At 44.3% G+C, this 17,403-nt stretch overlaps 1 protein-coding gene across 1 annotated transcript; it reads left to right on the plus strand.

The window, feature by feature from the left end:
- The first annotated feature begins 11,192 nt into the window (after window positions 1-11,192).
- On the plus strand, window positions 11,193-12,140 carry LOC129685096 (olfactory receptor 2A5-like). Its single transcript, XM_055618468.1, has one exon. It carries the CDS (start codon window positions 11,193-11,195, stop codon window positions 12,138-12,140), a length of 948 nt encoding a protein of 315 aa, XP_055474443.1.
- Window positions 12,141-17,403: the final 5,263 nt, after the last annotated feature.

A 17,403-nucleotide genomic window follows, 5' to 3' on the forward strand; every position in this document is an offset into this window, starting at 1 on the left:
TCATCTTCTGTGGCCTGGTAAGGCTGCTCCCATCTCAGGGGAAGGTGATCACATGCATTTTTAAATCCCCAAATTACACACACACACACACACACACACACAAAGAGACAGAGAGACACTTATGCATATATACATAAACACATATATGTTTATACACACATACTAGATATAAGTGAGTAGAGTAGTAAGATTAAAATGATTTTTTAGCCTTGGTCATATTTTACTATCCAAAATTTTTTTGCAGTCATCACATACTGATTTTATAACAGAGAGAAATAAACATTAATTGAGAATGTTTATTGTAAATAGTGATAAGTAAATAAATAGATAGAAAGTCTCAGTTTGAGTCTTAAATGTCCCCTCAAAGGTCATGTACTGTAGGCTTGATTGCTGGGTGATGATCCTTTGGGAAGTGGTTTGATCCTGAGGGCTTTCATTTCATTGGTGGATTAACCCACTGATGGTTCATAATCTCATGCGCTATTGGGAGGTGTCAGATACTCAGGAGGTAGGGCACAGGAAGGGAGTGGGTTCTCCCTTGCTTTCTCTCTGCTTCCTTGCTATCGTGAGGTGGGGATCTACTGTGTGCCCACCCTCCTGCCGTGGTGTTTAGCCTCTCCTCAGGACCATAGTACTGACTGAGTGTTGTGTATGCCCAGGAGATGCCACCCCAGATGATGGTGGCTCTGATGACACCCAAGCAAAACAACGACATAAAAAAACACACAGAAAGCCTGGAAATATGGTTCAGTGACTAAGAGCTCTTATGAGGACCTCGTTAGTAGCTAGCACCTACATTAGACAGCTCGCAAATGCCTGTAAATTCAGCTCCAAGGGACCCAACATCCTCTTCTGAACTCTTTCAACACTTACACACACATTCACGGACAACGAGAACACACACATTAAATTTAAAGATCTTAAAAAAGTAGACGTGCAGAATGGATACGCAGGATTTTGCACTTGCTGTTGAAAACCTAACTCCAAATACAGACACATAAAAGGAAAATGAGCGTTTTCCTTCCTGACCAGAAAGCCAAGCGTGTGTTGCTTTTGTGCTTCACACAGCGAAGTCAGCATCCCTGCATAGCATTTACAGAGCCTTTGCACGTGATGCTGGATTGCATCGCTGGTACCAGCCTCCCTGACTTTCCGTGCACATCTCTGAATTCTTGCCATGCTGGCCTGACTCCTTCACTGACGTACTTTACTCTTGGAGAGATAGTTATTGCAGCCTTCACGGCCCTGCTACCCTCCCCCGGCATGCGCGAGACCAGATTCCTGGTCACAGAACCAAAAGTCCCACGAGAGAGCCCGAGGGAGGAGGATGCAGATGGTCACTTCCGGTAACGTCATCCATAGCCTTTGTGGGAGAAAACCTGAATCAAAGGGGTGGATGAAGGGGTGGAGTAGCGTGGCCTGGGTTCCCAGAATCGACTCAGCTCAAAGAAACTCTGAAGAAGAAAAACTCCCTTATCACATCTACCTGAGGAAAGTTTAAAAAGTAGCTGAGTTGGTGTGCAGACGTGAAAATAATTGAATGGCGGAATATCAACTGTAAACTAGAGTCAGCCCCTGGTTAGTTTCAATCCATTTCCTTTTTTCTTTAATTAATTAATTAATCAATTTATGTATTTATTTCCTTTACATACCAATCGAAGACCCCTCCCACCTCTCCTCCCAGTCCCACCCTTCCACTCTCTTCCCTCATTCCCCCCACTTCTCAGAGAAGGGAGACTGAACACCCCAGAGACCACCAGGAGACTGACCACATATGCAAGAACACAGAGCCTACATTTTGGGCTTAAGCTTGGACTCCCGACTATCACCAACGCAGCGGATCAGGGAGGAAGCCCCCAGGAGCTGCAAAGCTGGGTTTTTATTGTGGTTTGAGCAAGCACCTTGACTTTTCAACTTGGCAGTTACATGATTGGTTTGCATTTAGCAGAAGCAAGCTTGTCATAAACTGATTGTTAACTAACATAGAGCAGGTATAGACCTTAGGAACGAATGCCTGGCTGCTTCTGAGAAATAGAGACAGGATCTGAGCAATGGTGGGAACATTACCGGGAAACAGAAGCTCAGGCTTACAGTATCAAGGCTGATTGCGAAGCCTGTCATGGCAGCACAGCTGCTGCAGTTCAGCTGCTTGGGTCCTTCAGAAACTCCTCTCCATCCCCACCCGCCACGTGCCTTCCTGCCCCACCAGTTCATGTCACATCAGGACTAAGCGCATCCTCTTCCACCGAGGCCAGACAAGGCTGCCCAGCTAGGGGAAAGTGATCCAATAGCAGGCAACTGTGTTGATGGCAGTGACAGCCCCTGCTCCAGTTGCTAAGGGACCCGCATGATGACAGCTGTGCATCAGCTCCATAAGTATAGGGGGACCAGGTCCAGTCCATGCACACCCTTAGGTTGTTGGGTCAGTCTCTGTGAGCCCCAGTGGGCCTAGGTTTGTTGATTCTGTTGGTCTGCTTATGGAGTTCTTATTTCCTTTGGATTTCTCTGTTCTTCCCCCAACTCTTCCACAAGATTCCCCAGATTTCCGTCTTATGTTTGGCTGTGGGTTTCAGCAGTTGTTTAGATCTGCTGCTGGGTGGGGCATCTCAGAGGACGGTTAGCTTGGCCCAGGTCTGCAAGCATAGCAGAGTATCATTAATAGTGACAGGGGCTGGCTCTCTCCCATGGAGTGCGTCTCAACTTGGGCCGCTCATCGGTTGGCCGTTTCCTCAAACTCTGTTACATCTTTAACCCTGACCATCTTGTAGGTAGGGTGTGGGTGGGTTGGTGTCCCACTCCCTCCTGCCTGGCTCTAGGGGTGAGTCTCCATACCCTCTGCTGCTAGGAGTCTCAGCTAGAGTCACCCCATATCCTCCCAGGAGCCTATCTTGTCAAAAGTCTCCAGCTTGTCCCAGAGATCCCCATGCTTCTACTTCCGTTCTCTTTCCTAGCCCTTCCATCTCTCACCCCCACTTTCCCACACCTGGTTGACACCCCCATTCCCCTTCCTCTCCTACCCAGCTCTCTCTCTTCAGCTACTTCTGACGTCACTTGTATTTTCCCTTCTGAGTGAGATTCAAGCTTCTTCCCTTGGGCCCTCTTTGTTACTTAACTTCTTTGGGTGTGTTGTCCACTGTGTGTGTCTTTCTCAATCTGGGTTGCCTCACTCAGGATGATCTTTTCTAGTTCCATTCATTTGCCTGCAAATTTCATGATTTCCTTGTTTTTAATAGCCGAGTAGTATTCCATTGTGTAAATGTGCCACAATTTCTGTATCATTCCTCTGCTGAGGGACATCTAGATTCTGGCTATTACATATAAGGCTGCTATGAACATAGTTGAGCAAATGTCCTTGTTGAGTGGTGGGGCATCTTTTGGGTACATGCCCAGGAGTGGTATAGCTGGGTCTTGAGGTACTGAAAAGCTTCTGTAAAACAAAGGACATTTAGAAGATAGTCTAGGATCTTCACCAACCCTATATACAATAAAGGGCTAATATCCAGATTATATAAAGAACTCAAAAAAATTAGACACCAACAAAACAAATAATTTAATTAAAAATGGGGTATAGAGCTAAGCAGAAAATTCTCAACAGAGGGATATCAAATGGTGGAGAAACACTTAAAGAAATGCTCAGCATCCTTAGTCATCAGTGAAATGCAAATCAAAACGACTCTGAGATTCCATCTTACACCAGTCAGAATGGGTAAGATAAAAAACTTAAATGACAACACATGCTGGAGAGTATGTGGAGAAAGGGGAACTCTCCTCTATTGCTGGTGGGAATGCAAACTTGTATAACCACTTTGGAAATAAATCTGGTACTTTCTCAGAATATTAGGAATATCAATATCCAGCTATACCAGTCCTTCTTCTTTTGTGAGGTAGGGTCTCTCTTAAGGCCAGGCTGTCCTGAAACTCACAATGTAGACTAGAACACGCTGGCCTTGAACTCACAGAGATCCACCTGCCTTTGCCTGGGATTAAAAAGGCATATACCACCAAACTTGGTCTCACTTGTTTTATGACCAAATGCCTGAGACAGCAACTGAAAAAAAAAAAAAAGATTAATTTTACCTCACATTTTTGGAGGGTATGGTTGCTTGTTTGATACCATGAGCCTGGGCAGAACATCACAGCAGCAGCAGCAGCAGCAGCAGCAGCAGCAGCAGCAGCAGTGTGTGATAGGAAAGCGTCTTCACTTTGTAGAAGACACAAAGCAGAGAAAGAAGGAATAATGAACAGGTGTAGCTTTCAAAAAATGTTTCTCCTGTGGCTTACTGCCTCCATCTAGGCCACACCTTCTAAAGTTCCCATAACCTTCCAGAACAGTTCCATCATCTAAGAAGAAGCATTCAGCACATGAGTCTACGAGAGGCATTTAATATTCAAGCTATAACAGTTACTAGGTAATGACCAAGAGAGTTCATCTACAAGAATAAAAGTTAGCTTTGAACACCTAATTTTATAAAACAAATACAACTAAAGATAAAAGTAGTGACATGCTATAGTATCCTAACAGTAGCGGATTTCAGTTGACTATTCTTGTTTGTTTTGTTTTTTTTTGAGACAGGGTTTCTCTGTGTATCCTTGGCTGTCCTGGACTCACTTTGTAGACCAGGCTGGCCTTGAATTCACAGTGATCCACCTGCCTCTGCCTCCCGGAGTGTTGGGTTAAAGACGTATGCCACCACACTTGGCTTCAGTTGTTTATCCTTATTAATCAATACATCACCAGGATGAAAAAAACAAGGAAACAAAGCTAATCTATATTGTAGATAAAATGGACTTAACATTGACACACTCTTCTGTCCAAAGGCCCCACTGAACTTTCTCTTTTTTAATTTTAATTTTTATTTATTCATTTTACATCCAGGCTGTAGCTTCCTCACTCCTTTCCTCCAGGTCCCACCGTCTCTCCCTGTTTCCCCTATCCCTCTGTCCCTACCCCTTAGAGAAGGGGAGTGCCCCCCTACCCACCTACCCCAGCATATCAAGTCACATCTGGACTGAGCGCATCCTCTTCCCCTGTGGCCTGGCAAGGTAGCCCCACTAGGGGAAAATGATGGAAATGCAGGCAACAGAGTCCATGTCAGAGTCAGCCCTCATTCCCATTACTAGGGAACCCATATGAGGACCGAGTGACCTATTGGCTGCATCAGTGTAGGGGGCCTAGGTCCAGTCATGCATGATCTTTGGTTAGTGCTGCAGTCTCCACAGCCCCCTGGGCCCAGGTTAGTTGGTTCTGTTGGTATTCTTGTGGAGCTCCTGTTCCCTCTGGGTCCTTCTATCCCTCCCCTGACTCTTCCACAGGGATCCCTGTGCTCCACCCAATGTTCCCAAGCTGAACTTTCTCCAGAATAGATAAAACCCTAGACCACAAAGCAAGTCTTAAAAAAAAAACACCTTCCTGAATATTTTATAATTACAATGTAATGGAATTAACAGTTGTAAGAGGAACTATAAAAATTATATAAATTCATGGAAATTTTGAATGAACAGTGAGCAGATCAGAATTTTTAAGAAATTCCTTGTTATAAATGAAAACACAGCATACAGAAACTTGTCTGTTACAACAAAGACAGTATTAAGAACATCTATGACAATGAGCACCTATTTCAAGTAAACAGATTTCAAATAAGCAGCCTAGTTATACATCTCAAAGTCTCAGAAAATAAAATAAAATAAAATAAAATAAAAAACCAACCCCCAAATTAGCATGTACAAATGGGAAGAGACAGGGGCAATCTTGAAATCATCTCAGACCACAGTAGGGCATCTCAATAAGGGAGAAGTGAGAAAAAGTTACATCATGATATCAGGATGCCTGACTCTTTGTTCTCTTTCTTCTTATGTTGTGTTTCTGCAGTTATTTCTGGAAGCTGATGCTCAGTTTCCCCACTGCCAAGACTGATTTTGGAGCAGTATCTAATTCAAACATTCTTTTTCTGCAGAGGACACAAACAGGGTCAGAAGAGTAACTGAAAATTGGGTCCTGATGTTGGCTCCTTTGCTGTCCTTACCTCCAGGTGACAACATGGGGACTTGAGTTCAAGGACTGGTCTCTATATCCTTCCAGGAGTTCTGGTCTCCCCTCCAACCTGGAGTTTCCTTTGGGACACACTTATCCCTTCTCTACATGATGATTGTATCTCTGTAGAGCCTTTTTTGTTTTAGTAATGGGATCCCTTAGGACTGGGAGGCCACTGAGGTAACACTGGGATCCAACATGGCTACAGCCATGGGAACTCTTTGATCCCCGATACCCATGAGCCTCATTAACACTTCAGGCAGGGTATCTTCAAGGGAGCTGATGAGACGCAGTAGCTCAAGAGAGTGTCTGGAGTCGGGCCCTCTTACAACCCAGTACCTGTATTCTGGAACTGCCTAAGGCAGTTGTAAGACATGGGTATGAAACAGAAGTATACATCACACTTGGAGTCAGGAAGGGAAGATAGGTAAGGAGCTTGAAGAATAAGTCCTTGAAAAGGCAATCCCCACAAGGTCACTGTGAGCCATTGCTTCAAACCTGTGTTGCATCAGGACGGCACTGGAATATCAGGGTTCATTAAAGAAAGCTCTTTGGTGATGGCAGAGATGGATTGTGTCTCTCAGTAGCTGTGCACAAGGCAAGTTACTCTCTGTTTTGATTCCCCCTTTTTCTAAACCTTCAGAATAAAAGAGAACTTGTAACGATAAACTAATATAACAGCAATAAATACAATTTAAAACTCTCTGCTGCAGGCATCACATTAAAGAAGTATTCATGTAATTCTTTAAATAACTAATACCAACCTTTGAGATAAGTTCTAATTTCTAGATGATTGAAACACAAGAAGTGGAGATAATTTGCTACTCTGCTAATTACCAGTGGAATCAGGACTAGCACCAAGCTCTTATTCTAGTGTCCATGCTCTTAATGACATCCTGTCTTTAATGTAAGGTAAGTAGGTCACACTCAAAGAAAAGTTCCTTCTGTCCTTGTCCATCCCTCACTTTAATTTCATCTCACTAATATTAAAGGAGAAGCTCATTTGAGAAAGGAAAACTGTTAGCATGTTCTAATAACTTTTTTCAAATTTCCCAAAATTTTGTTCATGTCTGTTAACAAATAGCCAAGGAGAGATATCTAGTTGTGATGACAGTTGGTAGCCTGGTAGAGATCCTTCAGGCATTGGAACAACCACTGGACTAGATATTCATTCTTGTAGGTAACTCAGTATTGTACCAGGGACATGATTTCATACTCACATATCTAAAATTTACTAATCCTGCCCGTTCTATGTGTCAAGAATTAGAGACAGGCAATCACATTGAGAGTTTTCATATTTAAGGAACTCTATAGATCAGTGTGTGTGTGTGTGTGTGTGTGTGTGTGTGTGTGTGTGTGTGAGCACGGCTATGAGCAGTAATGGAAGCACCCTCAAAGGCCCAACCAGAGGCTAGAGAAAGAATTAGGGTAGGAATCATGAAGGACTTCCATGATTATAATTTTACTAAGAAGAAGAAGGAGGAGGAGGAGGAGGAGGAGGAGGAGGAGGAGGAGGAGGAGGAAGGAAGGAAGGAAGGAAAAGATTTTCAGCATGAACAACTAAACAACAGCAGTCATGATAATTGATGTTTAATGCTATAGCATCATGTATAACCAAAAGCTTTGTCAGTATTCAAGGAGATCTTCAAGGTTTGTGCTCTTCTACTAGTTTTGCAGGTGCTGGGCCAGAGACTAATGACTTTCTCTAGTTTGTGCTTCTGATAAATGGTAGACTATAACTCAAATAGAAATTTGTGTGACCCGAGAGCCTTTCCTGCCTTCCTGATACATATCTCCCTGAAGCTTCGTGAAGCAGGTCCAGTTGGGAGATCAGCAGATGAGCTGGTCTGTCTGGAGAGGCAGCCAGAAAACCTTCTCTGTGTTTAATTTGCAGGCGTGTGGATTGGAGAGCGTACTGGACAACCAGTGGGCGCTGCTCAACTGGTTTCCTTGGTTTTAAGATTTGTGCATTAGTAGGTAGACTTGGTGATCTAGTGGGACAACTATGGAGAATGGACTAAATGGTCAGAGCCAGGCTCCATTTGGAAATCCATGAAGAGCTATAGAAGCGCAAGAGAAGGCTCCAGAAGAATCAAGATTCAGAACCAAGGACAGCGCTATCATGCCTAACAGGGCTCAGACTCAGCACATCAACATATAAATGCCTGTGCCAGGCATTGTCCTAGAATCTGCTAATACTCAGTACAGTACACAATGAATCAAGAAAGACAAAGTTCCTGTGTTCTTGCAAGGGTGATTTAAATAATACTTTATATATCACATTAGGAAGTGCTTTGAAGAGAGATAAAATGGGAGATAGGAAAGGAGTATGAGATGCTCTCATTTTTGTACACGGTGGTTAGGAAGGACTCAGATGTTCTCTGAGAAGACAACGCTTGAACAAACATTTGTAGGAAGTGAGAGTGTGACTCACAGAAAGGTAAATTCCAGTAGTGGAAGTAGAATGCTTTAAAAGTGGTGAAACAGCAGTATTCTTTGCAAAGTGCTGCGTGGCTGGAGCAGATGGAGACGTGAGAGGTAAAACATGTTGAGTGATCTTGAAGCCCTCAGAGGACTTTGGCTTTTCCTGGTGACTACAGAAACTACTATAGGGCCAGCAAGATGGCCCAGTGGATAAAAGAGCTTGCTGCTAAGCTGTCTGCCTAAGTTTGATCCCCTGGACCCACTTGGTGGAATAAGAGCTAACTCTTCTACTTTTGCTTTTGACCTTCACAGGTATGCTGTGGTGTATATGTAACCACACATAAATGTGTCACACACACACACACACACACACACATACACACACACACACACACACAGAGAGAGAGAGAGAGAGAGAGAGAGAGAGAGAGAGAGAGAAGAGAAGAGAATGTACTGCATTTTAAAAAAGGCCACCATGGCAGCAGTGGCTGCTGCTTTAAGTCAGCATTTTGTTCTATAGCCCGAGGTGGTCTTGAACTTACTCCCGCCCCCTCCTCCTGAGTGCTGGGGTTACAGGTGTGGGTCACCCCAACCAGTTTCACTGGAGGATTTTGATAAGAACGTTCACATGATTGTCTTTTTAATATACTTATTCTCAACAACTGTATGGAGAGAAGAATATGGGGAGAGGAGACGAGGGAGTACTTAGGGGATACTGGAAAACTCCTGGCAGGAAAAGATAGCAATCTAGATCATTGATAATGGTGGAGATGGTGAGAAATGATCTTTTCTTTCTCATGTTTGAAAGGCAACCAACAATATTTTCTGGTGTATTGCATGTGAGGTTCGTGCCGAACTTGGGGCTCTTTTTTTTTTTTAACTTTAGTCGCCACCAAGGATGAAATCACACTTTTTTGCAGAGGGCACTGGAAGTTTGGTTTAGACAATGTCAGATATAATCCGCTCGTTGCACATCCCAGGGGGGAGAGATATCGAGAAATCAGCTGGATCAATGGATCTAGGTGGAGCTATAATTCAGATTGATCAGCACACGGCTAGCCTCGAAAGCCTGCAGCATGTAGCAGTTGCGTGATTGTGAAGCCAAGCAGACCCCACTGACTCCTGCTCTGTAGTGCCTGGCCCCCAGCACAACACTTCAACCACCCACTTCCGTTTGAGGCTGAATTCTGCCCGCGGTTTTTATGAAATGTGATTTTAACCTGAGTAGATAATAATCTGCTGTAAACTCTTTGTGCAGAATCTCAGATACTGTAATCCTGCTCCAAAGTTTGAGAGTTGTGTATGCAAAAAAGACCCTTCATTTTCCAATCTGAGATATGTGCTTTCTGCGCTCTAAACAGGGTAGGCAGGTCAGGTTTCCCACAGAGTGACATCTAAAGTGCATATGTACTGTATTTGGAACCTTTGTGAAGACTGACAATGCAGGAGACAAGCTTCAACTTCATGTGGTGAGAACATAGGACTTGGAGTTTGGGTCCTGGCTCTACCACGTACCACGGTTCAACTTAGAGTCTCTAATTCTATGTAAAGGAGAAAAGAAGTTCTGACCTCAGTGGGCTGTGGTGACAATCAGGTCACACTTAGTGAAGCCTTCTTTCCAGTGACTCTCGACAAGTGGCCATTTCCTTTCTCAGGACCTAGAAAAGATGGAACACCCCTGGGTGGTGGCATTCTGTAGCAGACGTTTAAGAACCAGCGAGGGGGAGAGAGAGAGAGGAAGACTGGTCAGGAAGTTTCTCAGAGTCCACCTTCACTACCCCTCCCCTCTCCCGTAAGAGACGGAGCTGTGGAGGACTCCCCTACCTTGCTTAAGAACAAAGCCCAGACACACGGCGGTTCTATTCCCAAATCCACGCCTCTCATCTTTTTGAGAAATGTTAGAAGACAGGACTCTGCTCTGCTTCCAAAATCAGAGTCTCAATGGTTATCATTGCATGTTAATGCGTTCTGCACCATTGTGCTATCGCAGGAAGGGTTGAGGGATAGGTTGAGGTGACAGAGCTTCTACAGGAACAGAAGTGGGGGTTGTTGGCTTCGTTTCATTTGTGAGGTATTGGGGAAATTTTTATTCAAAATGACAAGTATCACAGATCAGAAATAAATGCACCATCACTCTTGATGGAGGCCCACACTCGAGGGTACTCAAGTCACAAAGCGGTTTCTTTTTTTTTTTCTTGAAAATGTATGGCATGGGGGTTGTGTACAGAAGCAGAGATGATGAAGAGAGAGGGATAAACTGGGGGCTGTGGTTGTGATTTTCCCTTTTTCTTACTTTCCTATTTTTTTCTAAAAAAACCTGTTTGTTTTACGTTGCCTATTGTAGTACCTACTTGTCTTGAAATAATGGCATTAGGAAACAGCAGGTATGTGTAGCCTCCTAGTTTTGACTCATTTGATGGTGTGTGTGTGTGTGTGTGTGTGTGTGTGTATGTGTGTATGTGTGTTATTCGACTAAGACTTCTGTTCTATACAGCTTTTAATGGGAACCTTGGTATTTATCCAGGGGGGTGTTAGCTGGACAACCTGAAAGGTACTTAGGGGAATTCCTACTAATCATCTAGGTCTAGGGAAGGCCAATTTGGATAGACTCTTCTTCCCTGGGCATGCAGGAGGTAACTGTTTTCCTTTTAGCTCCCTGTTTGTGGATCTTACATTCTATCACGGGGACTGCAAAGGAGTCAGTCTTCTGTTCTCTTCTCTTCTCAGAAGGAAGGCCATGCACAGCCGAGGCTGGAGAAATCACAGCTCTGTAACTGAGTTTATCCTCTTGGGATTCTCTAGAAACCCCAGGACCAATTGGATCCTTTTCTTCTTCTTCCTCTTCCTCTACTTATTTACAGTCCTGGGCAATGGGCTCATTGTTACCCTGATTAGAATAGATCCATGTCTCCAGACACCTATGTACTTCTTCCTCAGCATCCTCTCCCTCCTGGATCTCAGTTATGCCACCACAACCGTGCCCCAGATGTTGGCTCATCTAGTAAGCAAGAATAAGACCATCTCTTACATAGGGTGTGTGATCCAGATGTACGTTTTCTTGACACTCGGCATCACTGAGACCTGGATTTTTGCAGCTATGGCCTATGACAGATATGTTGCTATATGTTATCCACTTCACTATGGAGTCAAGATGAGCCAAACCCTATGCACGACCCTGGTGGCCAGCTCTGCTCTTTGTGGTCTCATCTGTGCCCTTGTCTACACCGTCTTTGCAATGAAACTCCCCTACTGTGGCCCCAATGAGATCAACCACTTCTTTTGTGAAATCCCCGCTGTCTTGAAACTGGCCTGTGCAGACACATCCCTCAATGACCAAGTAGACTTCATCCTGGGTTTCATCTTGCTTCTGATCCCGTTGTCCCTCATCCTGGCCTCATATGTTCGTATCTTCATAGCCATTCTAAGGATCCATTCCACCCAAGGGCGGATGAAGGCCTTCTCCACCTGTGCCTCACACATCACTGTGGTCACCATGTTCTGTATCCCGTGCATGGTCATGTACATGAGACCTGGCTCTGAAGCCTCCCCGGAAGATGACAAGAAGCTGGCCTTGTTCTATAATGTTATTTCTGCCTTTCTTAACCCCATCATTTACAGCCTCCGGAACAAAGATGTGAAGAGGGCTTTCCTCAAGTTGACTGGAAAGGGGGAGGACACCCACTAGGTGTGAAGCTGTCTGCAGTGCCTCTGGGCTCCTGTGAGGGCCACCCCCACACAAGAGTGAGCGAGAAAGGATTCTTAGGAGAAGGGAGACACAAAAGGAACAACTTGTCACATTAATTTGCGAATGGACACATTAGAAAGATCTCAAAGAATTGTGTCCATGAATTAGCCATGCCAATTGACCGTGTAAGCTTCGGAAAAAGTCATTGGTTTGAAAATAGTTGCCTCCCTTCTCTGGGATTTAATTTCCAGTGGTCAGATATGTTTGGTAATATTTATTACTCCCAAATGATAATAACCAATGTTACATTTGTGTAACAGTCACTCAGTGCTTTATGTGGCCTTTTTGTTTTTTTATTTTTGTGGTGGTTTTCATTTTTATTTTTCTTTCCTCCTCCTCCTCCTCCTCCTCCTCCTCCTCCCCTTCACCTTGAGATTGGGGTCTCATTATATTGCCTAGGCTGATTTTGAACTTACGTGCTTAAGTACACAGACATCTGAAAATACGAATTATTTATTTATTGCTTTAATTCAGATGTTAACTCTAGAGGTGTGTGCTATCTCCTTCACACAAATAAAGACACCGAAACATAAAAACATTAAGTGATTCTCTAAATTTCCACCAAGCTGGAAAGTGACATGGCTGAGGTTTTAACCCAGGGCCTAGTTTCAAGGCCCAGGTTCTGATATATTATACCACATAACCCCAGAGAGAATTCTGAGGCTCAGATAAGACAACGAAAGGCTACAACTGAGGAAGGAGGAAAGAATTTAAGAATACCACTCTAGCTGGGAGGTGGTAGCACAGACCTTTAATCTCAGCACTCAGGAGGCAGAGGCCGGCACATTTCCATGAGTCTGAGGCCAGCCTGGTCTACAGAGAGTTCAAGGACAGCCAGAGTTATAGGGTAAAGCCATGTCTCAGGTCATCAGTGCAGGGCCAGATCCCCCTGCGGAATCTATGTTGAGAAGTCAGCCCTTCCACACCAGCATTCTGCAGCGTGAGCAAATCGAGGGTGCAGTGCCAAACAGCATCTCCATACCTGTTTGCTGGGGTGTGGCGGGGTTCTTCCTAGTTCCATCTTTACCTCTGTTCTGAGTTGGTGATCTCTGCTCTCAGATCTTCGCTTTCGTGGACCCCTCTCCTGTTTCCATCGTGTCTGTTCCAACTGTGGCCTCCAATTTCAACAACTGATTTTTCCCTTCGATGTCCTCTGCTGCCAGAGACCGGGTGGTGGTGGTGGTGGTGAGCCTGGGATTTGATCTTAGTTTAATTTGTTGAGATCTTAAGAGGAACCAGTTTCACTCTGCAGAATTCAGTCCTCTTCTAACTCAAATGGGGTGCAGACCACATTCCAGTGGCTGTACTAGAAATTGTTTTAAACCTCCAATGAGAGTAGGACTTTGGAGTTTAATAATGATATGCATTACCACTTCAGAGCCATCCAACTATTAACAGAAGCTTGTGTTTCTCAACCTTCAGATGTGAAGGTCGGATTCATTGTCTGGTCAGTTGTTATGGGGCTAGTCATGGTAGCAACGGACTGCATATACAGTCATGATTTCAGCAAAGAGAGAGAGAGAGAGGCAGGGGTGAGGAAGAGATGTTTTAATGGGACACACTCATAACATCAGCTGCCATGGTAACCAGGAAACAAACCATTTCTGGTGTTTCAAATCAAGTCAAATTTCTATCAAGCGCTGGACAGATGACTCAGTGGTTTAGAACACCTGCTGCTCTTGCGGAGGACCCAGGTTCAATTCCAAGCTCACATAGTAACTCACAACCACCTGTAACTCGATTTCAGGGGATCTGGTACCCTCTCCTGGCTTCTGAGGGTACCAGGCAGACATATGGTGCATAAACATGCATGAAAGCAAAGCATTCATACATAGGAAATAAATAAATATTTTCTTAATTAAATAATTTTCTATCATTCTACTTTCAGGAAAATTATTAAGTTGCTTAGTAACAAGTAACACAAGCAAAATCTTTTAAATCAGCATTCTTCACATAAACACAAGATTAAATTTTTAAAAATCCCAGTTTCTTTTAACTGTTTTGAGGGAAGTTTTATGATGTGTGTATATGTGAGTGTGTGTGAATGCTTTTTATTTTGTGTTTATTTTCTGTCTTATTTTATTTTATTTGTTTGTTTTGATATTTTTGAGAGAGAAATACTATGAAGTTGGGTAGGTAGTTAGAGAAGGAAAAAGAAATAGAATCGAAATACACTGTATTAAAATTTTAAACAATGAAAAAATGTTTAATTTTTAACTACAAAGAAAAAAGTTTTATCTGTAGACCACGAATGGCTGAAATGTTACAAAAAAAAAAATCCCAAAAGACCAATAAATGCTAAATGTGTGCTTTGCTAATTAGCAACTTCCTTCAGGATAGAAAGCAATTGTGGCTTACAGTGCTGTTAATGTCTCCCAAGCATTAAAGAATACAGACTCTCAGGGTGACTTGGGACTGTTGAAGGGAAGTCTCCAGGGCAGGTTCACTGCCTGCAGGACTCACCCTCACTGGAGAAAAGCCCTGGGGAAGAGGAGCCTCAGTTTCTGCAGATAGAAAGAGAGTTGCCGGCAAGGCATGCTTGTTGTGTTTCTTGGGGACTTGTTAAGAAAAGTGCTCTGGTTCAGCCTCTGTGAGGCCCCCATGGGCCCAGGTTAGTTCACTACATAGGTCTTCTTGTATGTAGAAGACTCCTCCAGCTCCCCCAATCACTCCCCCAACTCTTCCATAAGACTCCCTGAGCTCTGACGTGTGGCTGTGGGTTTCTGCATCTGTTTTCGTCAGCTGCTGGGTGAAGTCTCTGAGATGAATTGTACTAGGCTCTTGTCTACAAGCAGAGCAGGGTAACACTGATAGTGTCAGGGATTGGTTCTCTCCCACGGGATGGGTCACAGGTAGGGCCAGTCTTGGTTGGCCCTTCCCCAATCTTTGCTCCATCTTTGTCCCCTCACATCTTGTAGGCAGGACGAATTTTGGGTCAAAGGTTTTGTAGGTGGGTTGGTGCCCTTATCCCTCCACTGGAAGTCTTGCCTAGCTATAGGGGGTGGCCACTTCTGAACCACTGACCAAAGGACATGTGTGGGTTGGCCCTAGGCCCTCTGCATATATATGGAGCAGATGTGCAGCTTGCTCTTTATGTGGGTCCTCTAACATCTGGAGTGGCAGCCCTCTCTCACTCTGTTGCCTCCCTTTGATTCCATTCCCTTGACTGGGCTGCCTTGTCTGGCCTCAGTGGGAGAGGATGTGCTTAGTCCCGCAGTGACAACTGCCAGGGTGTTTGGTACCCATGAGGGAGCTCCCCCTTCTCTGAGGAGAAGGAGAAGGGAGAATAGGGAAGGGATGTGTGAGGGAGGACTGGGAGGAGAGGAGAGGAGGCTGCAATCAGGATGTAAAATAAATCAGTAAGTAATTTTTAAAAATAAAATAAAATATTAACTGTTAGGGGGAAATGCTCTGGAGTCATTAGAGGGTCATGAGAGGGCATCTGTGGAGCCGAAAGGGGCTTTCTTCTTAGAGTTTCTAGAGCACTGAAAACCCACAGCAGGCCCACCCAACTTCCTCACCTCCTGACATGACCCCTCCACTCATGCAACTGCATGGGGTGGTCCAACAAAATCCCGGCATTCCCCACTTTCCTAATGTCCTTTCACCTATTCATAAAACTGCCTTGTGGGTTTCCTCAGAACATTTCCTAGCTGTTTTCAACCTTGAAAGTGTAAGAATTCTTAACACCATGGACTAAGCATTCAAGTCTGGCCTCAGAAGCAAAATAAAAGTCAAGCTGTAAGAAATGGCAAGTGGATAGCCCAGAGACCCATGGTAGAACCAAACACAACTGGCAAAGCAAAGTACAATAAAATAATAAAATGTCTCCTAATGATATTCCGTTCTACTCCTAGATTCATGTCTTGTCCGTTCTTCATCCGAGAGGCTTCCTCCAGGAGCAGATGCAAGGGCCCACAGCCAGGCATCATGGAGAGTCTAAGTTGGGGTTCTCCATCAGGTCCCTCCCCTTGGAGATTGGGGAATCCTGTGGAAGAGGGAGAGGAAAGATTGTAGAAGTCAGAGTGGATGGAAAACGCCAGGAGAACATGGCCCACCAAGTACATTAAGCAGGGCTCACACGGGCTCGCAGAGACAGAAGCGGCAAGCACGGGGCCTTCGTGGATCTACACCAGGCCCTCTGCATGTGTGTTACGGCTGTTAGCTTGGCGTGTATGTGGCACTTCCAACAGTGGGAGCAAATGTATCTCTGACCCTTTCACCAGCTCTAAGGACTCTTTCTTCCTATTGGGTTGCCTCGTCCAGACCCAATATGAGGACTTTCGTCTTGTCATTGCATCTTGTTTTGTCATGTTTGGCTGTCATCTCTTGGAGGCCTGCTCTTTTCTGAATGGGGGAATGGATCTTGGGGAAAGGGGAGTTTGGGGAGAGTTGAGAAGAGTGGAGGGAGGGGAAACTGTGGCCAGGATGTGTTGTGTGAGAGGTGAATCTGTTTTCAACAAAAATTTAAAAAGAAAGAAAGAAAGCTTACAATGTAGGACCTGCATCTTGGCCTTGAATCTCTTGAACAGAAGGGACTGTTAAAATGTATTCAAATATGTTTGCATAAAGTTACCTCAGACTCAGATGCATGGGATGTCTTTTCTTCAATTTGTTCATGGTAAAACAAAATAGGACAAAGCAACAACAAAGAAAAATTATTATTAAAAAATCATAATCAAGCTGGGAAGTGGTGGCACATACCTTTAATCCCAGTACTCAGGAGTCAGAGGCAAGTGGATATCCAAGTTCAAGGCCAGCCTGGTCTTCAGAGTGAGTTCCAGGAGAGCCAAAGTTACACACAAAAACCTTGTTGCAACAACAAAACAAACAAAAACATACCACCACCACCAACAAAAATCATAGTCCACTCAAAGTTGGGACTAGAAGGACTTTCTTGCTTCAACAAGAGTCATCTACAAACCCTCATGTAACTTTACACACCAAGATGTCTGAGGTGCTTAAGACCCTGTGTAAAACAGGGCCCTGGAGAGGTGAGTGCTTGCCACTCTTGCAGAGGACAGTCTCACAGCAGCCTGTAACTCCAGCTCCAGGGAATCCGACACCTTCTTCTGGGCTCCATCAGTTGCACAAGCAGTACACACACATAAATGTAGGCATTCACACACACACACACACACACACACACACACACACACACACACACACAGCATTATGGCACATGTCTAGTCCCAGCACTCAG

The sequence above is a fragment of the Psammomys obesus genome, unplaced genomic scaffold (genome assembly GCF_907164565.1).
Source record: "Psammomys obesus unplaced genomic scaffold, mPsaObe1.curated_primary_1811, whole genome shotgun sequence".
NCBI lineage: Eukaryota > Metazoa > Chordata > Mammalia > Rodentia > Muridae > Psammomys > Psammomys obesus.